This window comes from Mastacembelus armatus, chromosome 6 (genome assembly GCF_900324485.2).
Source record: "Mastacembelus armatus chromosome 6, fMasArm1.2, whole genome shotgun sequence".
NCBI classification, from domain to species: domain Eukaryota; kingdom Metazoa; phylum Chordata; class Actinopteri; order Synbranchiformes; family Mastacembelidae; genus Mastacembelus; species Mastacembelus armatus.
The window spans coordinates 18,624,817-18,646,791 of record NC_046638.1 but is presented as its reverse complement, the minus strand read 5'-3'; the positions used below and the strand labels follow the sequence as shown (position 1 = coordinate 18,646,791).

The 21,975-nt window shown below is 44.0% G+C and overlaps 2 protein-coding genes, 1 long non-coding RNA gene and 1 pseudogene across 5 annotated transcripts; 1 reads left to right on the top strand and 3 right to left on the bottom strand.

Moving 5' to 3' along the window:
- Nucleotides 1–954: 954 nt before the first annotated feature.
- On the bottom strand, nt 955–8,371 carry LOC113133149 (probable polypeptide N-acetylgalactosaminyltransferase 8). Of its 2 annotated transcripts, XM_026311747.1 has the most exons (12): nt 8,145–8,371; nt 7,635–7,971; nt 6,291–6,457; nt 5,427–5,613; nt 3,650–3,847; nt 3,358–3,472; nt 3,020–3,205; nt 2,713–2,850; nt 2,535–2,627; nt 2,259–2,429; nt 1,873–2,035; nt 955–1,055 (listed from the first exon to the last, which is right to left on the bottom strand). In XM_026311747.1, the coding sequence occupies exons 1-11, from the start codon at nt 8,326–8,328 to the stop codon at nt 1,916–1,918; spliced, it is 1,896 nt and encodes a 631-aa protein (XP_026167532.1). In that variant the 5' UTR covers nt 8,329–8,371; the 3' UTR covers nt 955–1,055; nt 1,873–1,915. The 2 variants fall into 2 exon arrangements, with proteins under 2 accessions (XP_026167532.1, XP_026167531.1); XM_026311746.1 differs by lacking the exon at nt 955–1,055 and having other exon boundaries at nt 1,289–2,035.
- Nucleotides 8,372–10,311: 1,940 nt separating this feature from the next.
- LOC113132843 (probable polypeptide N-acetylgalactosaminyltransferase 8) lies at nt 10,312–11,999 on the bottom strand. Its single transcript, XM_026311218.1, has 5 exons — nt 11,988–11,999; nt 11,339–11,476; nt 10,987–11,082; nt 10,740–10,907; nt 10,312–10,398 (listed from the first exon to the last, which is right to left on the bottom strand). The coding sequence occupies exons 1-5, from the start codon at nt 11,997–11,999 to the stop codon at nt 10,312–10,314; spliced, it is 501 nt and encodes a 166-aa protein (XP_026167003.1).
- A 452-nt stretch (nt 12,000–12,451) lies between these two features.
- LOC113133341 (adenosine deaminase 2-A-like) lies at nt 12,452–15,190 on the top strand (annotated as a pseudogene).
- On the bottom strand, nt 14,460–20,283 carry LOC117152667 (uncharacterized). 2 transcript variants are annotated; one of them, XR_004463099.1, is made up of 3 exons: nt 20,098–20,283; nt 19,786–19,842; nt 14,460–15,190 (listed from the first exon to the last, which is right to left on the bottom strand). It is a non-coding gene; the product is annotated as an uncharacterized LOC117152667 (long non-coding RNA). The 2 variants fall into 2 exon arrangements; XR_004463100.1 differs by lacking the exon at nt 19,786–19,842.
- Between the last annotated feature and the right edge of the window lie 1,692 nt (nt 20,284–21,975).

Sequence of the window (21,975 nt, the reverse complement as noted above, 5' to 3'; positions counted from 1 at the left end):
ACAGTATTCAACAGAGAGGCAACACTATAACAACAGATTGGCCATGAAAGACATTTAGACCACTTTTATATTTTGAAAAGCTGTCTGAGAAAATGCTATTTTTGTGGAAATAATGAGAAATTGTAACTTTTGTAAACATATTTATATTTAGGCACCCACAGTAGGTATTTAATGACAAAATCCTGGATAAGCAGAGATCTGTTTTCTTGTTGGCTCAGACTTAGCCCCCGACCAGAAAAGGAAGAGATGGATTAAAAGGTGGAATCGATTAAGGAGTCAGTCAGTCAGTGATGGAAGTGGTGAAGGAGACAGTGAAGGAAGCAGTGGAGGAAAGATTTGAGGAGTCAGTAAAGGAGACTGTTAAAAAGTAAAGTGCATTAAGTGGAGCAGCTACCTATAAGTGTAACTCTAAAAGTGAATAGCAATAACCAAACAGCCATTCTTCACTGTAGGCACCACCAGGTCCACCAGTACTGCCATGGTAAACATTTAAAAACACATATGGGATATTAATGGGTTTTTGTACTGCAGCCTACTTTTAATTATTGTTTTTAATCACTGGTATTAACTGCATGCTATATATTCATGTGTTGATTCTGTAATTATTTTACAAATTCTATATTCAGTATGTTTTTTGTTTATATTTCCAATCATGACCAGCTGGTGGTAGCTGAATTGTGTATTAGAAAAGCTGGAATAATGTAAAACATTACTCTCACTTGGAGTAAGTTAACCGAAGTTAAATTGCAAGTTGGATAAATGCAAACCCCAAAACCGAGAAGTACTGAAGTTATTTAAAATCTTTTTTATCTTCTATTCATACAAAAATTTAGAACTTGCAAATAGACAATGAGATTTTACTAAATGTTCATCCTTATGTGACTTTTTTGCTTTAAATTCAATTCAATTCAATTTTATTTGTATAGTGCCAAATTACAATACAACCATCTCAAGGCACTTTACAAAAAAACCCCAACAAATCCCTTATGAGAAAGCACTTGGTGACAGTGGAGAGGAAAAACCTCCAGAAGAACCAGGCTCCGTTTTGTGGCAATCTGCCTCAACCGGTTGGGGTGAGTGAATAGAGGAGAGACAAAAGAACAGCATGTTAAAGTCGTGTAAATGTTAAAGTCCTTTGACTTGATGGTTTGATATGAACTGCAAGTATGAGGAAATGAACCAGCTGTCTGACAGCTTCTGCAAACTCAACTGGAAGGGAGAAACAGAAACTCAGTCTAAAAACAGTCTAACTCAGGTTAGTTTCAAAGTGTAAGTTACAATGGTGACTGATTACAAGTTTAAATGATTTCTGTTTCTGAAACAGTTTCCTTCAACTCAGAGTTAAACTACTCTGAGTTTTCACTAAACCTTCTTTCTGGAATACCCCCCAGGTAAAAATACACTAACTAAATGAACACAGGTGAAAACAGTCAGATATTTATTTATTTTTGACAAATCATTCCAGCACATTATTTAAAAGACAGTGGACATTTTTGGTCTTGACCCAGGCTTCCCTGATGTTGACAGCTCTGCTCCACATGCTCAGTTAATGGACATTCAGATGCCAAAAGAACATTTACCATCAGTTTAGGCTTAAGTATTCATATTTTTCACTTAATGTAATAAATGTTTAACAAAGTAAGCAGTTGATCGAAAATGTCATAATAAAAATTATTTATTAGCTTTAATTTGACAAATAAGAAGATTTGCAAAATGTTTTAAAGGAGTCCCTTTCACTTAAGAATTAAAAAATTCAGTTATTTGTTTTTTCACCCAAAGTAACAGAAGAATCAAATAATTAAAATACTCATATAACAGTTGTCACACTTGACTGACTACATTTCCCATATTGTGGTATGGTTAACCACTGACCTATGAGCTGAGAAGTGCACTTGTTGTTGCCCACACAGATGTTTTAAAAGGCTTTGATTATGTTTTGGATTTCCCATCTTTGGCCAGAGCATTCCTGTATTAGAAGTTTTCCCTTTATAATCTCCAGACATCTTTTTGTCTGTCTGTTCTTCAGTTCTTTACCCTAGAAAAGAGAAAGGTGTCAAAAATACTGTGGTGCAGTATTTGATCTTTTCATACTGACACAGCCACAGTAAAGACTTTTAAGCTATATGGTCAACTACACCTAAACTAAACTATGCTCTAATTGCAGAGAGGCAACAGACACTTTGTTGACCCTTTTATTAATGTACATATTTCTTCAGCATTTTCTGTGACATCAATACACAACTTGTATTTTATATTACCTGAGTGAAGTCCCAGTATATCCACATTCCTTTCTGCAAAGCCTCTTTGCAATTGTAAAGGCCCGGCTCAGTTTCTTTATTGCCGGGGTCACTTAGACACCTGTTGTCATTGTACTTGTGGGACTTGATGCTGCCGATGTAGAGCTCACCGTTTGCACGATAATAAGTAAACTAAAAAGAGAAAAAGGTCAGAAGGTAGATTGCGCAGTAGAAAGACAAGGATTCTGATGATCTAATATAATCATCTTAAGAAAACCCCTTAGCTACATAACTTACCTGAGGTCCATAATAGTGGCAAGGGTAGGCGATGGGTGTGTGACCTGGTACTGGACCTTGGTCTAAACACATGCTGGCATTAAGATTCTTCATCTGTCAGTGGGGTAATGAGGCTTGTTGTCAGTGAAACTTGTCATGAACACCCACCCCCCAGTACCAGCACTTTAACTCAACTTACTCCTCCATAGGCAAGCAGGTTGTCCCAGGGATCTAACTTAGGATACACATTTTCCAGGTACCATTTAAAAGGTTTACATTTTAACCTCTCTCTGAGTTTTTTCCTCTCAGAGATATCTCCTATGTCAATTCCATGATTCTGCAGAGGCAAAGATTTTTACTATTATTTTACTTAAATTTAAGTTATTATTTACAGTCAGTCATAAGTATCTACTTACAAGAAAACCTTTTAATTATTTATCTCTTGACTATCATGCAGTGTGTATAGTTTCATGTCATAAGAGGATATCATCATTTTTGCTCAGTACCTCAAATGGCAATTTCCAAGCCAAGTTGACGTTGTGTTTGTACTCATCCATCCAGACTTCTGCTACTCTCAGAGCATTTCTCTTCATGGCATGAGACAGATCTCGCATGTAGGGTTTGTGGAGTCTTTCAATGTGAGCGATCTTGGAGCATGGGACTACTTCAATACTGCCTCCACATGTCCACACCTATTTGAGTTACAATGTACTCTTTTCACTTTATCCTATTCATTAAAATGGACTACACATAAGAGCACATAACCCTCTGTAAAACCATAACACACTGGGACTCTTCAGATTTTGTTAGTGAATTTAGTATTAAATATGCAACGTTAACTTACACGAATTCCCAGCTCAACATTTTCTCCACCATACACCTTCATTCCTTCATCAAGGACTCCAATTTCCCCGAGAAACTTCCTATCAGCAACCATTATTCCCATGACAGATGGGCTCCTGAGGAGACAGATGAAAACTGTTACCACTGTGCCATTTAAAAACATTCATCCATTTCCTATACCTGCCTATGCCTATTTAGACTCACAGGGATCTGCTGGAGCCTATCATTTCAAAACAATTAATAAGACCATGACATTATATTTATTCATAAATCAGAAGACTGATTTAACTTACTTCCCAGGCAGTGACCCATCGTTGACCTTGTAGTACTCGGGTGAAAAACTCTCATACATGCACCACAAAGCCCAGTCGAAAGCATGTGCTGCTGGACTGTACTTAAAAACCCTGAGGTCATCAAAGTTGACTCTGTCAAATACAGGGGACACCACCACTGTTCTGTCGCCTTTAATCTGTGTAAGCAGTGGTTCAGCCCTGCATAAAGGCAAAAGAAGAGAAGCATCATTGCAACAGACTTCTTTGATCTGAAACTCCACACAGTGCTTTTCTGTGTGTCATTTTCTTTGTTGAATAAATAATGATGAGACCGTTCATTTAAAATTTCCATCCCTTTGTGCAACATGACTTATGACCACAACAAACTGGTCTGTGTGACCCTTCCATGCACTTGGTGGACCATTGTGCAGAAAGTGTTTGCTTGAGACTGAAAAATGTTGAATACTGATACAGATAGTGTTCAGCAATTTGAATTATTTAACCTGGTCACTACTTTACAAATGAGTCTGTAACTAGACAGTTGGCAGTTTGAAGAGCACCCACCCTCATTATTACCACTGCAGTGCTCCAACTGTCACAACAGAGCTGCTCAGTGGCCAGTCGATCAGACTGGTTGTTTTGGCATCAGACAGTGGCTGTACTGGGTAGTCACAAATGTGTATATCTGTGTGAGTGTAAACAGGGTGTGAACTCCTACTAAAACTATTCTGGTTAAGGAAAAGCAAAAATGTGAGAAAGGTTATTTTTAGCATCATCTCACTAGAGGTTGTTTCCAGGGGAAGTGCGTTTAATTCCCAGTAAAAATAACTGTGTAGATGTAATAAACCTGTCAGTGCTTGTAATCAGTTGTGGTATGTCAGGATCCTGCCTTGGACTTCCTGTTATGGACTTTTATTTTGAAAGACTCTGCAGGATCCAGGACTGTCTATTCGATTCACCTTGTTTTGATTTTTGATTTGCTTCACCTGTGTCTTGTTTTCCCTTTTAGTTTAAATACCCCTCCTTTTCCCTTTGTTCTTTGCCAGGTTGTTTGTCGATTGCCGTTTGTGGTTTCGTTTCCCGTCAGAAAATTCATGATCCGTTTTAAATAGCACACAGTTTTGGTTTCCAGCCCTGCCTGATTTTTTTCCATCTGGATTTTGTCTGTGGAGCCTTGTGTGTGTTAAGTAATCTTTTTCATGTTTCTTTGAGTTTTCCGTCCATGTCTTGTGTTGTGCTCTGTCTGTATGTCTGTGTAGCCTGACGTGTCCCCAGTGTGTGCGTGAACCAGGCAGCTCCAAGTTCTGTGTTTAGTAGTTCTCCGTGAGTGAGTCTGTGTCCCCGTGAGTATGTGTGACCAGACCCTCCTATGAGTTCAGCATTTTGAGTCTGTGTCCCCGTGGGTGTGTGCGACCAGACCGAATTCTTAGTTTTCCCCTTTTTTCTGTGTTCGTCCGAGTTCTGTGTCCGTGTGTCTGTATTCTGTGTTTCGTCTTGCTTGGTGTTTACCCTTTGTTTTCTCAAAGCCTTTGTTCCTGTGTTGATTGATTTCTGTTAATAAAATTCCCCTGCCCTGAGTACCAGTTCTCTGTGAGTGTATTTGGTCTTTTCAAACTAAAACCGCAAATCGTGACATGGTAAGCTTGAAAACATTAAGCAAATCTCAATATAAAATATATATTTTTTATAATTACAAAGTTCATTAGGAAGACAAGTTAGCATGATAGCACTTATATAAAAATTCTTACATGTAATCCAGTGTATACAAGTACATGCAGTAGTTTAGCCATATTCTCACCACATCTCATGGACTTCGATGTGTGCATCCAGGATGGCCACCACATCAGCAGTAGCAGCCCTCCACCCAGAGGCTCTGGCATGAGCGAGCCCTCGCTGCTCAGTGTGCCTCACTCGAGCAATGCGAAGAGATGGGTTCTGCTCCTCAAGCGACTTCACGTATATGTCAAGTTCCCCCTTCAGGTTTTCTGAGTTGAAGGAGAATATGGACATACATTAGGGAGAAAGAGTTTAACAGAGGGGAAAGCACAGTGGATGAGTGGTTAGCACTGTTGCCTCACAGCAAGAAGGGTCTGGGTTCACGACCCATCAGGGGTCTTATGTTGGGTTCTGATGAGATGAAGATTTTAGGAAAATATACTTACTTTCTCTCTTGCTGAGAGGCAGATGATTAAGATCACTACCACTCTCATATGTGTCTTGTAAAATAAGGCTATTGCCAGAAACCAGTTAGCTTAGCAAAACAATTAGAAGCAGTTGGAAACAAGCAGTGGGTAATAATCACCTACAAGAACCACATGAGGCCGATTATGTGCTGAAGAATTCCAGGCTGTGAAAGTGCAGGCAGGTGTTTTTTTTCTTTCACTTTGGACAGAACCAGGTTAGCTGTTTACTCTGTATGTCATGTATAGTGTGTTCGTATTCGACCTGAAATCTAATATTAGAGTGCTGTATGCTCCTTTAAATGGCTGATTACTGTCAATGGTTGTTTGCAAAAACTGCATAGGAAAATCAGTAGCAGTGACATTTGCACAATAAACCTGTTTTTCAACATCTCCTGCCTCTGTCTATAAACACTACATGAGCTTGTCTTTAGCTAATGTGTGTTTACACAATCTGATCCGTTTGCAACCAACTAACTAACCATTAGAGCTGTTGTCATCCACCATTATTATCTCCTTGAGTAGGTTTTTAGGAGTGCGGTCAATGATGCTGCGCAGGGCTCTTTGGATGACAGACAGGGCTTCATTCAGGTAGATCAACACCACTGCGAGACTTGGCAGGTCCTTTGGATAGCTCTTTTTCAAACACCTGAAACATCAACAGGAAGGTGAAAGATATAATCAAGGAACCGCGTTTTGGTGAATCAATATCCTCCTGTGAGTCAGCAATTCATATTTGTCTGCTGACAAGAGGACATCCTGGGCTTTCTAGTCGCTTAAATTGAAGTGAGGCCAAAAGAGCATGTGTTTTGGCTTTTTAAAATGGTGCCAATTGCTGTGGGTAAATAATTGTTTTATAATTATAATGACGTATTTTTCATATTTATGAAAGTCTTAACCGTATTTTATTACATTTTTAGAAATGCATCTTAAGGTTAAACCTGACAATACACATTTATTCCAGGGAAGAAAGATTGTTTCTTCTCATTTTCAACTTCCTACTTCAGGGGGAAAAAAAACAAAAACAAAAAAACTGATGATGAAACTGTGAATTGTGTAAAGTGCAAAATGTTTCTTTGTGTCTCAGAGACAAGAACTGCAACAATCAAGCCAGGACAGAAAATACTTGGCAAGTATCTTTGGCGTCTCAAATAGAAAGTAAATAATTTCTTTGGCACCGCTATGAGATGCCAGTACAAAGTCTGTGTGGTTAAACAGACATGTTTAGGTTTAGTAACAATAACTACATGATTAAATTTAGTCACACAACCTACATTGTTACGTTTAGGCAGAAAAACTGTATATGGTTGAATTTATAAAAGAACTGCATGCACTGAGATAGTAACCAAAGCTATGTGGTTAAGGTAAGAACTAAAAACTACTACAGGGTACTTTACAAAGCATCAGTGTGTGGAGCCTTGGGAATGTGGACAGGCAGGGAACTGGTTTCTAATGTACTATTCATAATGCACAGGCAAGATCGTGTCATTTGCAGGTTTTGAATAAAGTGAATACTTTTGTGTTGAAGATGTTTGAGGAATGACTGAGATTTTCTATTAGTTTCTGATGCTTAGATTAGACAGAACTGAACAGAAAATGCAACCTTATCATTACCAAACTAATCCTCAAGACACAGTGTCCAGTAACATGGACGTGTTATTATGAAAGAATTAATACTTTTTTTTTTACATCAAAAGGTGTATGATATGTTAAAGAAATCAAAACCTTAAACCGTGCTCCTTTGGGTCTTAGGAAGTGTTACTTTCATCTTTCTTAGCGTATGAAGTAGAAAGTCAGGTCTGCCATCTTAGGAAATGATCATGTACCTTGGATCCCTGGTATCTGGAAGAGGTCGATCTAAAGGAAGGCGATCACTGAGAAAAACGTTGTATCCAAAGTTCTCAAAGAGAGCCTCTGCCTCTCTCTGGTCGTCCTCGGACAGATTGTGCCCCCAGTGCTTGAACAGGGCAGAGTTGGGGCGCAGTTTCTTTTGGGGGGCTTCATTTTTCTCCTGGATGTTTGCTTTGGGTTGCTCTTTCTGCCCTGGCTGCTTTTGGACTGGTGCCTCTTTGACCTCTGCAGCTTTCATCTTTCCGTCTCTGCCATCTTCAAGCATTTTCTTTATGGCATCCTGCCTCTCCTGGAAACCTCGGAGCGCGATGCCTTGACACGTGGGAGATGGAGGCGAAAGGAACAAAAAGAGAAAGGGGCATTACTCATTTTTGCTTATTAACAAATGCAGTGCGCATAATTGCCTGTTTCCCACCACAATCAAGAGCTAGTTAAAGTTCAGAGCAGCGTTCAGAGCATTGTAACCACTATAATCACTGACTCACTGAAATTGTTGATGCTTGCCTGCATGACAGAAAACCCCGCGGCCACGCGTAATGTGTCCGCTTCTTTGGACAGTCTGTCAGTCCTCGTTACACGTTTATATTCATTTATTAGAAAAATGCCCACCAAGACCAAAAGGAAAATCCCACCCAAAATGCAGATTTTCCGCTTCAACGTTGCTCTCATGTTGACAGAGCGCAGAGCAAGGCAACAGCCCTGACGCCAAATACGCACAAATAAATCCCCTACCTGACTCGTTCAGGATGCTCGGGATGCTTAGCGCAGGTGTGGGCTCGTTCTTCCATTCACCGAGGTGGGACCTATCACGTTTCCGCCGATTGTCCCAAATTACTGATGACGTCACTCTGACAAGGGTTGGACAGGTAAGTCTCAACGTCCAACAACAACAGATTCTCTCTGCGCCCGCATGAGGACAATATGAGTCTCAGTGTTTGTTATGTAGCAGCAGTACTGAATGTAGGATGACATACTGTTCAGTTTGATAATGATATCGAAACTAGTGTAAAACACACTGTGATTACCTTCAAAATGTTATTTATTCATTAGGCACCGACCGTTGACCCGCACCCCGCCATGCTCGTTATTACGCCGTTAATTACGCCATACATTCATTCTGAGCTTGGAGGAAGTGAATGGATCTGGTCAGTCAACTATCTACACCTCTTGTGGCAGACACTTTATCTGGTTCACTAAGGTTGCAATTGCGGAGTGTGCTTTGGTTAGAATGCCTGTATGACCCCCAGCAATGATGAGCCAGATTATGATTGTTTAATGTTCCTTTAATTTGAAATATTCATGTGTGTGTGTGTGTGTTTCTGCAAAAACAGAACAAACAAGCAGCATATCAGTCACAAACCCAAAGCACAGAACACAAAATGATGATATGAGTATACAACATATTACAGCCATAGTCTGTCTCCAAACTTGCTTGCTGCAAGGCCTTCACTTATTAACATTAATAATTAAAATACCCAAACAACAACAGAAAGCAACTAAACATAAGTCACTCACTCTAGCAATCTTAGCTTAGTTTAGCTGCTAATAAGTACAATAAGCTTCACAACAAATGTCCAGAGCTACAGTACTCACTGAAAAGGCATCATCACTAACAGGAAACAACTCATCTGTCGCACACTTTAAGGAACAAACTATAAAAGACTGTTTCTAACACTTCTAATGTCAGAGTTCATGGAAGAAAACTATGTTTTTCTTGTCCTGCTGAAAACAACAGCCATGGCCAACCAGTCCATCACAGTCCTGCCTTTAGAACAGCCCTTACATCATTTTGCTCATACAATACAAAGTCTCAGTACAAAGAAGCCCACAATCCATTACTGACAACCTTATGACTTCACCATTACTGGTGATCAGTTTCACAGCACATACTGTATATGTTGCTATATGTCAAACACTGTGTGACAAATTCCAAGATGTACACACCTTGCCAGGACCTTTGTTCTATGAAAATATGTTGATCTTCTTCTTACACGTACATGAAATGGTAACATATGTAGACATACTGTTGCGCCCTCGTGGCGGTGACAAGGGAAAAAACAGGTGAGGACCCAAATGCTGGACAACCAGGCTTTTATTCTCCGCTACTCGGCGGGCAGGCAGACAGACAGGGGAACAGAAACAAAATAACACACTTCGGCCAGGGAACAGTAACTAACTAAACAGGGTATGTAAGTAATGTTCCGGCGGGGAACAAAGGAGGACCAGGGACATATATACACAAATCAAGACACAGGTGAAGACAATCTAACTAATGAGCACAAACAAAGCTGACTAGGATTAACACTGAACTGAACTACAACACCGGAACTTACCAAAATAAAATACAAAACAGGAAACTAAGACTTGGGGCCTAACACATACATACCTGTACCTATAAGATTTTTCAGGACATGATGTAACAAACAGTGACTATAGCACAACGGGCTGATATGATGAAATGTGTATTTGTGTGTGTGTGTTTCTCGAAACTTGCTTGCTGCCAGTTGTTCTTGTGTTTCAAATACATGGGCCATGCGTAGTGATCAAACAGGCTGGGGGGGTCTGGCATCCCATATGAAGAATGCAAAAAGAGGAGGTGCTCTAGGAACTACACGGTGCCGCAGGCAATACAAAAGATGTAAACCTAATGCATTAGTTGAAAAGTCTTTCCACTGTGTCTGCCTGGACTTGGCATATTTGATTCCAAATGTCCATCCTTAAGCTGTACCCCTGTATCTGCTGAAGAGATGAGCAGAACAATAAAGGGTTATTACATCAAGTGCTTTCCTAAAAACTTGTGACGAGATGCTCAATCCTCCAGCCCTGTCCAGTGCATTGCTGAATGACGAGCTCATAGTAAGAGCTTTCTCCCTGGGCAACCTCAAGACATCTTTTTGTTGCTTTGTTTATGATTGCTTGGCCCTGCAAAAGTTTGATGGACACATATTTATTACATGGCAGCATGAAGTAAGAACTTCTCAAACATTAAGATATTAAAGTACTTATGTGTAGGACTGGAACATTTTCTACTTTGCCACCTTCTGTTGGTAGGATTCAAACAGATGCTTTATTGGTCTTACTTGTTTAAAGTCCCAGTGCATGTGTAGTTGCTTTAGTTTTGCCAGGTGACACTCGTGCAAGGTGGGAGCACTGCCAGAGCCTGGATCAACTAGGCAGCGGTTATTGTTATACTTGTGGGATTTAATCTCCCCAATGATAATTTCACCATCTGTATTGTAGTAGCAAAGCTGTTGAGAAGGATAAGTCAGGATTTATTATATGTGTTATTATATATCATTTCAGTATCAGTGTGTCTTTCTAGATTACCTGTGGTTGTTCAAAATGGCACTCATACAGAATGGGGATGCTTCCTGGGACAGCTCCCTGGTCCACACAATACTGCTGAAGAAGGGTGTTCTGCAGCTGTACAGTCAGGGTGGGGGGAGTGGGAGGTATTTGGACAACTATATGAATCTCATGAATTGTGTTTTGAGTTCAGCTGCAGCATGGCTACATTTGAAGGTGTCCCATTAGCATATAATTGTCTGCATTTAATTTAAATGAAGATAGAAATCATTAACTTCTATTTATCACCAGATCTCTGACTTGAATTCACTGTGTAAATACTTCAGGCTCACCAAAATAAGCTCAGCAAACTATTAAATAAGCTACACCTTACCACACCGTATCCCAGGATGTTATCTAGTGTTTCCAGACTTGGATAAACATTGTCCAGGTACCACTTGAAAGGTTTACATTGGAGCTTTTCTCTTAGCTTCTTTCTCTTGGACACGTCGCCAATATCGATTCCATGATTCTGTGTGTTACACCAGAAAATGCACGGACAACAAACTGTTTTAACTAAAATGTATATATATGAGTTTCAAAAGGCTTCATATAAATGTGGAAACATTTATGCGTTAATGACAGCATTAAATGTAAGCACTTCATTGAGTGAATGAACAGTAAAGAGATACAACATTGATTAAAAAAATTATAGTACTTCCTGTAGGCCTTTTCAGAGCATCAACCTTTAGACTTGTTAAAATATTCCATGAAAAGGCCTTTTATAGCTTCTCCATTAGGGAAATGTATTGCTGAGCAGCCAAATTTTGTCATGAGGCGGCGGTACCAGCCGCCTGTCGGGAGAGGCGCTGCGCCTTTTCCCGGCTCCATTCCTCCTCCTCGTGTGTTCTCATTCCCTCTCCTTCCGTGTCTCTGTTAAGTGTTCACAGGTGCAGCAGGAGCAAGGGGGGTCCCAGTGATCATCGACACTATAATGCTGCTGGCTTTCCTCAGCCAGTTGCCAGATCGTCTATTCGACTCACCTGGTCCCGCATGCCGGTCACCCTTCCTCACCGCTCCTACCGCACCCGCGATTCTCGACCAAGTCCTGGTCCGCACTTCTGGAAGGACTCCCGAGTTGCCTCACGGACTCTGCTCCTAATGAATTGTTTTCCGTGCACAATAAAGAATTCTCAGTTCCTGATCTGCGTTTGGGTCTCTCGGTTCCCCAACACCTAACAAATTTAGGTCAAAGTATAAGTGTTTTAAATAAAATGAGCACATAGATGATTTGTGAAGCCGTGACTTCATTTAATGATGATCCCAATGTGACAAGTAGTTATGACTGGAATATCATCAAAGTAGATATGATAGATATGAACAGAGTGTAGAGTGTAGAATGAGGTTTGGACAAATAATAGTTGTCTTAGTTACCTTGCTTTTTTACAGCAACTGTTTGTTTACAAGGTGGTCGTGGTCAGCTGTCGATGTGACCCATTGTGCTTTTACTCGTTACAGCGTTACTGTTAAAAGAGTAGCGTTATTTCGCCTATATTGACTTAACCTTCATAACCTCTAAACTCATTTTCAAAGTAAATGCTAATGTAGTTTAAGACTGTGTGTCGAGGTCTGTTTAGCTTGTTGACACGCTGCGTTTCTCGCTTTTTATTTATTGAACTATGAGTCTCCAGGTTTGGACATGACGTTAGATGTTTTCATCCCTGTGATTGGGGGCTTTAATATATGAACAATGATCCATAGTTCATCAGGGCACGTGTAACCATGGCAGAAACACACAACAGCACGTGGCACTTTGTGACGTTATTCCAGCGTATGTTGGACTAGTCACGTGTGTTTTTACCTCACTTACTGTTGTCAAAACCAGCTTTCCTGACTTCTCTGTGGAGGCTAATCCCTGTGATTGTGTTTTTTTCTCATAGCCAGTTCCACACGAACACACACACACACACACACACACACACACTCCCCGCACCATGTCAGTCCACCTACAGCACCACCAGGCAGCTGTGGTCTTGTTGTTGCTGGCCTTCCTGCCCAGTGGCCTGACCATCCCAGACCCCAGGCAGAGAGAGGCTCTAATGCAGCTGGAGGCCTCCATGCAGACAGGTGGGCAGACGGTGCTGACTGATGCTGAGCTGCAGCTGGACACTCTTCTGTTTAAAATGAAGCAGGAGGAGATGCTGTGAGCAGACTTCCCTCCTGCCATGCACTTCTTCAAGGCCAGGCACCTCATCAGGACCAGTCCCATCTTCAGTCTGCTGCAGAAGATGCCGAAAGGTATGTTCAGTTAAGGGTATTTCTTGCTGTTTTGTCAGCGTTGTGGAAACACCTCTGTGTATATAATGAGAAGTTTGTTAAATTTCAAAGTGAATCTATTCTATAATTCACTGTTTTAGGGGGAGCTCTCCATGTCCATGACTTCTCCATGGTTGATGTAGAGTGGCTGGTAAAGAACGCGACCTATCGGCCACACTGCTACATGTGCCTTACTGACAACCAGTCCATCAGATTCATCTTCTCGTCTAGAAGGCCCAGGCCTCTGTCACATTGCTCTCCCTGGAACCTGCTGGAGACGGTCAGGGCCAAAATGGTCAACACCACAGAGCTAGACAACAGGTGACTTACTCTTTGATGCTGTTCAGAGAGCACAAAGATTTTATTCAGATAATATTGTAGAAATTAGAACAACCTAACACTATGTTTATCACATCCTGACATTGGGTTGTTTTGGAAGCTGCACATGGGAAATAGCTTATGCTTGTCTGCATTGCATATTCTGCGTGTGTTACGGCCACATTTAACAGCACAGACCAATGTTTTTGTAATGTGACATTGGCCAGTAAACACTTTACCAATGCTCGTTCCAGTGACATTTTGGATTACTTGGTTACCCACAAGTAACAAGATGGACTCTCTATTGAGAAATGTTGAGTAATATAATACACATATCACATCAACCTCAGTGAAGTGTAGGTGAGATCGTATAACGGTGCTAAATAACATCGACTTCCTGTCTGCACACTCAGCATCATGGCCAACCTGACACTCTTCACTCATCAGGATCCAGCAACAGTGTACCCCAGCCAGGATGTGGTATGGGACAGGTTTGAACAGATCTTCTTAGCACTGTGGGGTCTGGTCACCTATGCTCCTGTGTTCAGAGACTATTACTACCAAGGCCTCACCGAGTTCTACACTGACAATGCCATGTATCTGGAACTGTGAGCTTTACTCCCAGAGGTAACTATATGTCATGTGTAGTGCACAGTCACTGGTCTGTTAACTTATCCCAGCTGTAATGTTGTAGTTTTCTCCTCTCAGATATATGAGTTGGATGGCAGCACTCATGATACAGCCTGGACTCTGAAGACCTACCAGGAGGTCACTAGGCAGTTCTAGGCAGCAGACCACCCAGACTTCTTTGGAGCAAGAATCATCTTCACTGTCCATAGGTGACTACTTAGAAAGCCTTTGAAATGGATGTTGCACATTAGTCTGAAATGCACATCTTTATTTAGCTCACCAATAGACAAAAACATTGTTTTCTTCAGGGGAGTAAATATATCTGTGATGACTGACGCTGTGGAAGAGGCAATGAAGCTGCGGAGAGACTTCCCAGAGTTCCTAGCTGGCTTTGACCTGGTGAGAGGTCATTAGACTGATAACTGCCTGTGGTGCTAAATGTTGTTTGACTTGACTGTGTTGCTCATGACAGCGCAACTCATTAAATCTGTTAAACCAATTTGTGAAACATATAACTATATAGTTTCTGCCATGTACTTTATTTTAACACAATATTATAAAAAAAAGATAAAATTTATTTAGACATATTTAAATGTTGTGAACTGAATGAAGTGGGCGTACAGTCAATCAACAGCTGCTGACCAAATGTCAGACTGTGGTGCAGTTTATTCCACATTCTTCTCATGTAGCATCATTCTCAGGTCACAGTTGGCACAGTTTGTACTGATGAATTTCTGTTTCACTTAGGATGCACAGAAAGGAATTTAACACAAATTACGGACAACTTGCTGAAAGAGCACTTAAATGTGACAGTAATTTGTTGACAAAAGCTTTTACTTTCTGTCTGTACAGGTGGGCCGTGAGGACAAAGGCAGACCCCTGTGGTACTTCAGAGATGCCTTGTCACTGCCAGTTGAGAGAGGAGTCACGCTTCCTTTCTTTTTCCATGCTGGAGAGACAGGTGAGCTCAACACCACCTGATCTGTAGAGTCAGTTAAAAAAAAAACAAAAAAACAAAAAAGTCATTTCTCATACAAAAAAAATGTAAGTTTACTTGCACTTAATAACTTTGTTTAAACTTTATTGCCTAATGATGGTCTACAAGGGGTTTCAAGGGGTTTATTTATGAAAAGTGAATTTTATAGTCAGTGAATTGGGAATTGAATAACAGCCTTGAAATATGGACGTTTACTGGCCTCTTTATTCAACTGGCAATTTATTTTACAATTGGGAATTTAATACAACATATTTTGAACAGAATAAAGAAAATGAATACATGCAATTAATTTTGCTTTCATTTAAATTTTTAATTAAAATTATTTTCTAAGTTTTCATATTGAATTGTCAAACTTTACCTTATTTATTTTGTGCCTTGTGGCTGCTGGTTTCTGTGAGAGCTAAGACAAGTTTCAGTGACAATAATCTAATATCTTATATCTTCTTTTATTTTATCTTATACCATCTTATCTTGGTGTCATGGTGTCCTCACTTTTAATAGTAGGACTACTGGGGGGAGACTGACTTACTGTGAAAGGGGACGGTAGACTTTCAGGACCGTGGACAGAGACCCAGGCCTGCACCAGCAGGAGGCCAACTCTCCTTTCATCAGTTTCATCATCTGTTCATTTATCACTGTAATATCATTGACCTTCTCAATAAACCCTGTGTAATAAATCGTCTTCTCTGAGGACTGTTTCCTCTTCACAGCCACTTTGTCGGTGATCCTTTACCTCTCTCTAATGTTTTGACTCAGCGCAGTGTCTCTGCTATCTAACCTCTGGCCTCTAAACAGGTCAAAGAGTCTTAAGATATAATCAGCATCACAACTCCTCCATCTTAAAGGAAATCCCTTAGAGCCCCTCAACAATCACACTGAGCCACCAACAGCTCATACTGTAACTTAAGGAGGGCTCAATGATTCAGTTCATGTCATGAGTCTCTCTGGGGACTTCCTGCCAGAGGACTCTTATTTTGTGTGGCTTTCCTGTTTCCCCTGTTCTGGTCTCTGGCAGCTTTATGTTGGTAATTTGTGTTTATGAGCTTCACCTGTCCCCGTTATGTTCACCTGTGTTCTATCACCTTTTGTGTTCTCCCTATTTATACCTCCCTTGTTCCTTTGTTTAGTTGCAGAAGCATTAGTTGCCTTCAGTTGGTGGTCGCCAGTAGAAGTGCGTTTTGTGATGACCGTCTCACCCGGTCTCTCTTAGTTTTTTACCGTTTGATCCGGTTCTCTAGTTTTTGCATTGTCTTGAGCCCTGGATGTTCCAGGAGAGAATAAACGCTTCTGTTGTCCTGCATTTGGGTCCTCACCTTCTTCACACCACACCACCCACACCTCGCCCCTTGACAGAATGCTTCTGCCACGAAAGGACCCAGCGGACACGAACGAGGAGGAACGGCTGATTTCCTGTTTTCTACAGTCGTTGTCGAGCGAGATTCAGGACGCCCGGTGTTACCGGGAGATTTTTGAGTTCTGTTCGGAGCTAGCCAGGAGCTTCTCTCACCCCTCCAGCTTCGTCTCGAGAAAGGGGGCTGATCAGATGCTCAGCCGCCTGTCCACCATCACATCGGTCCTGGAGAGGTGCCTGGAGCAGTGGACCCCCCTCGACGAGGCCTGGGAGGTGTGTGATTCCCTCGCCCTGTTCCAGTCGCCAGTCTCCCAACTCCCGGCTTCCCACTCCCCAGAGTCCCAGCCTCTGACACTGGTTCTCCCGCCACCAGCCCTTGATCTCCAGCCTGAGTCCCTCCTCGCCGCTGCCCAGCCCGAGTCCCCCCGCTTCGCTCGACGGGATTACCGACAGCGACGGCGTCGGAGCAGAGTGGCGGAATCTTCAGCTCGGCAGTCGGAGCTCCCCGCTACCACCTCGCCGCTGCCGCAGCAACCCGAACCCTCGTGTGCCGACGACAGCGTCCCCGCTGAGGATATCCCCAGGATCCTGCCGCCTTGCTGAGGTCCCGATCCGGATCCCCGAGCCTCCTTCAGCTCCAGCCCCGCGGCGTCACGTTGTTGACGTCCGCATTTGAGGCCCAGCTACCAGCGCCACCGGAATCCCCTGGATCGTCCGGACCACCACCTGAGCCAGAGCCTCCGCAACAGCTGCCGTTTCCCGAGCAGCCGTTTCCCGAGCAGCCGTTTCCCGAGCAGCCGACTCCCGAGCAGCCGACTCCCGAGCAGCCGACTCCCGAGCAGCCGACTCCCGAGCAGCCGACTCCGGAGGATCCTGAGCCACAGCCGCCGCAGCAGCAGCAGCCGTCTCCGGAGGATCCAGAGCCGCAGCAGCCGCTGCCTTCGTCCCCGGTGCCGCAGCAGCCGCTGCCCTCGTTCCCAGTGCTTCGGCGCCGCAGCCAAGCCACACGCGCTGAGGCTCAGCCCGCTCCTCTCCGGCCAATCCCCGCGCCTCGGTGTCGTGTGCGGGGCGCCCACGTCGAGGCCCAGCCACTAGCACCACCGTGGCAAGAACTGCTACCGTGGCCCGAACCTCTGTGGCCGGCGGATTGGCCCGAACCTCCAGAGCCGTTGGAGTGGCCTGGACCTCCGGATGGGTTAGAGTTCCCGGACCCGCCTCCGTCTCCTGTGCCGCAGCAGCAGCAGCAGCCGCTGCCTTCGTCTCCAGTGCCGCAGCAGCCGCTGCCTTCGTCTCCAGTGCCGCAGCAGCCGCTGCCTTCGTCTCCAGTGCCGCAGCAGCAGCAGCCGCTGCCTTCGTCTCCAGTGCCGCAGCAGCAGCAGCCGCTGCCTTCGTCTCCAGTGCCGCAGCAGCAGCAGCCGCTGCCTTCGTCTCCAGTGCAGCAGCAGCCGCTGCCTTCGTCTCCAGTGCCGCAGCAGCCGCTGCCTTCGTCTCCCGAGCCGCAGCAGCAGCAGCCGCTGCCTTCGTCTCCAGTGCCGCAGCAGCAGCAGCCGCTGCCTTCGTCTCCAGTGCCGCAGCAGCAGAAGCCGCTGCCTTCGTCTCCAGTGCCTCAGCAGCAGCAGCCGCTGCCTTCGTCTCCCGTGCCGCAGCAGCAGCAGCAGCCGCTGCCTTCGTCTCCCGTGCCGCAGCAGCAGCAGCAGCCGCTGCCTTCGTCTCCCGTGCCGCAGCAGCAGCAGCCGCCGCTGCCTTCGTCTCCCGTGCCGCAGCAGCAGCCGCTGCCTTCGTCTCCCGTGCCGCAGCAGCAGCAGCCGCTGCCTTCGTCTCCAGTGCCGCAGCCGCAGCAGCCACTTCCAGTCCCAGTTCCTCGGCGCCGCAACCAACCTACGCGCGCTGAGGCCTGGCCCGCTCCTCTCCAGTCAGTCCCTCAGCACCCGGCGCCCTTAGTCCCTCAACAACCGGCAGCCTCAGTCCCTCAGCCACCGGCGCCCTCAGTCCCTCAGTCTCCAGTTTCCCCGAAGAGGCAGCCAGAGCTTCCTCAGCAGCCTCCAGACTTCCCAGAGCCACCGCCGCGACACCCATCTCAGCTGCTGCCGCAGCCTCCAAGGTCAGTGCCGCAGCCGGGCCCTCTGGCGCCGCCTCTCAGGTCTTCGGCTCCAGAGCCTCTATGGCGGCCGTCTCAGCCGCCTCTGCCGCGGCTTCCCCGGCCGTCTCAGCCGCCTCTGCCGCGGCTTCCCCGGCCGTCTCAGCCGCCGCTGCCGCGGTTTCCCCGGCCGTCCCAGCAGCACGAGCCGCAGCAGCCTCCCCGGCCGTCCCAGCAGCAGCCTCCCCGGCCGTCCCAGCAGCAGCGTCCCCGGCCGTCAGCATCCCCTGCATCTCCTCGGCCGCCATCTCCAGAGTCCCCGGAGCCGTCGCCGCCAATGCAGTGGCTACCTAGGTCTCCCGAACGGCTTCGGACCCACGCTTGCCTGCGAGGCCGTCCTCCCGAACGGCTTCGGACCCACGCTTGCCTGCGAGGTTGTCCACCCGAACTGCACCGGACCTTCGCCCGTCTCAGAGGCCGTCCTCCCGAACGGCCCCGGACCTTCGCCCGTCTCAGAGGCCGTCCTCCCGAACGGCCTCGGACCCATGCTTGCCTGCGGAGCCGTCCTCCCGAGCGGCTCCGAATCTTCGCCTGCCGGAGGGGCCGTCCGCCGGAACGGCCTCGGACTTTGTGTGCCCCAGGAGCCGATCAGTGGATCGACCCAGAACTCTGCCCTGTTAGGGGTCATAAACTGTGTTCCCACCCTCCCACCCTGGACTTCTGGTGGAACTCGTGGGCCGTCTGGAATTCGGCCTTGAGGGGGGGGTCCTGTCATGAGTCTCTCTGGGGACTTCCTGCCAGAGGACTCTTATTTTGTGTGGCTTTCCTGTTTCCCCTGTTCTGGTCTCTGGCAGCTTTATGTTGGTAATTTGTGTTTATGAGCTTCACCTGTCCCCGTTATGTTCACCTGTGTTCTATCACCTTTTGTGTTCTCCCTATTTATACCTCCCTTGTTCCTTTGTTTAGTTGCAGAAGCATTAGTTGCCTTCAGTTGGTGGTCGCCAGTAGAAGTGCGTTTTGTGATGACCGTCTCACCCGGTCTCGCTTAGTTTTTTACCGTTTGATCCGGTTCTCTAGTTTTTGCATTGTCTTGAGCCCTGGATGTTCCAGGAGAGAATAAACGCTTCTGTTGTCCTGCATTTGGGTCCTCACCTTCTTCACACCACACCACCCACACCTCGCCCCTTGACAGTTCAACTTTATACGAGTCTAGGTCCAACACAGCAGAGAGATAAAGAACAAGGACAGGACAATACACACAATGAAATGATAAAAATACCAAGTTGGTGTAAGTTTCTCTTATAACAGATAATTATTGACCGAGCTTGGTTGTGCTTTTAACTAATTCGTCTGATCGAGCTCCGCGTCGTGTTTTGTGTTGCAGGTCAATGCGGAAGGCTGACGTTACACTACGATAGAACTTAGCATCCTTTGCTAGCGTTAACCTAAGCTGCGGACACTCACCCCAATGCTCCGGACTTTGTCATTAAAGATCCGTCCTTGTCTCTCAGTCTCCGTGTGTCGACGCCTCCGCAGAGTGGCCCTGTTGTTACAGTCTGAGGCTAGTTCAGCGTTAAGCATTTTGACGTAAACACTGAATAAACCGCGTTAACGCTGCAAAAGGACTCGTCCTTCCCGAGACACGACTAAACTAAAATTTCAAACACACTGGTTGCTAAGAGACCAGACTTTCGTGAACCCTCGGACGCTGTCGGCTTTTCCCGCTTTATTCGACGTCACATCTCGGATTGGACGAGTCCCATTGTCCATCAGGACCTCTCAGCAGTTATCTTTTATTTTTATTTTTATTTATTATTAATAATAAATTGTCATTTTTTAAATATCGCAATGTTCCTATGTACCACAAGAGGGAGCCCGCGTACCACAATTTGAACATCTGGGACATAAACGATAATGTTTGCATTGAGTTCTTGTCATTCATCTTAAGGAGCAAATAAATTTGCACATTGTCCACATCGCAGTGAAAAGAAAGATTACATTTGTCAATAACTGGTCCTGAAGATAGATAGATAGAAAAGAAAAGGAGAGGGCCAAAAATAGAACTTTGTGGTACCCCACAAGAGGGAGGGAGAGAGCCAACTGACCTCCACTGGAGAGAGGAGCACGTGAGGTAGCAACATCACTAAGCATAACGAAGTGTACCATTGCAAAACACTGCCCTAAACATCTAATCAAAGTCTTAAGAAAGAATGACATGGTACACAATGTCAAAAGCAGCTCTAAGGTCCAGAAGAACTCATAAAACCGGTTTCTTTGTGTTGACTGATAATACAAAATGATTATTCACTTTCAGTAGTTCTATGGTGACATCTAAAACCTAACTGGAAATTCTCTAAAAGTGAATTTTTTAAAAATGACGACAACAGATTCAAAAATCATTTCTAAAACTTTTGATAAAATGGCAAAAATTTGCATTGTTGAATAAAACTGAAGGGTCAGTATGTTTTTTTAAAATTTTTTTTAAAGCATGAGCACGTTTTAAGAAAGTGAGTATGAAGAAGGGTTAGGATGCACAGGATAGGAACAGGAAAGACATCTTAAATTAAAATTGGATTTATATCTTTATATCAGTGTTATTTTAAATTGTCTGAGTTGTAGCTCAGTTTTAGTTTTTAATATTAACATTGTTTTGACCTTCTTCTGTTTGTAAATTACTTTGTTTATTTGTGTGTGTATTGGAATATATATATATTTTCTGAAACTTGTATAGCTGCTGTCTTGGCCAAATCGTCAATGTAACAGAAATTCTTAGCCTCAATTGATGTCTACCTGGTTAAATCAAGATACATAGAGCTATTAAATTTAACAGGATTAATGTCCACAATAACTGCTGCACATTTCCTAGTTTGGGTGTCACCTTCTGATACCCAGATCGAATAATGAACAGAATATATTTGTTTTAAAAATACCATCTGTTAAGACAAATATATTCTGTAGGCTACATTATTTTCTCTGTAAAACACCTTTTGTACTATCCACCTTTCATTTGCAACTTTCTGACAGAAAAATCTGTTATATATTATATATATATTTTAGAGGTCCTGACCATTGTATGACCCAATAAAGCTTTTGGCTCTTATTTTCTGTTAGAATTAAAACATCAGCCAGTTTTATAAATCCATTTTATTTCCAACTTGATAAAGAAAAAAACAATTGTTTGAAAACATTTGCTGGCCCACACTGAGCAGGGCTGAAAATAAATTTTTTTGAGAAAACAACCTGAATATCCCCATGGAGAAACAAAGGCTATTGTTATTTTAGTGCAGCAAGCTCGCAGAAAACACCAAGATCCATTATATACTCAAAATAATATACAATATA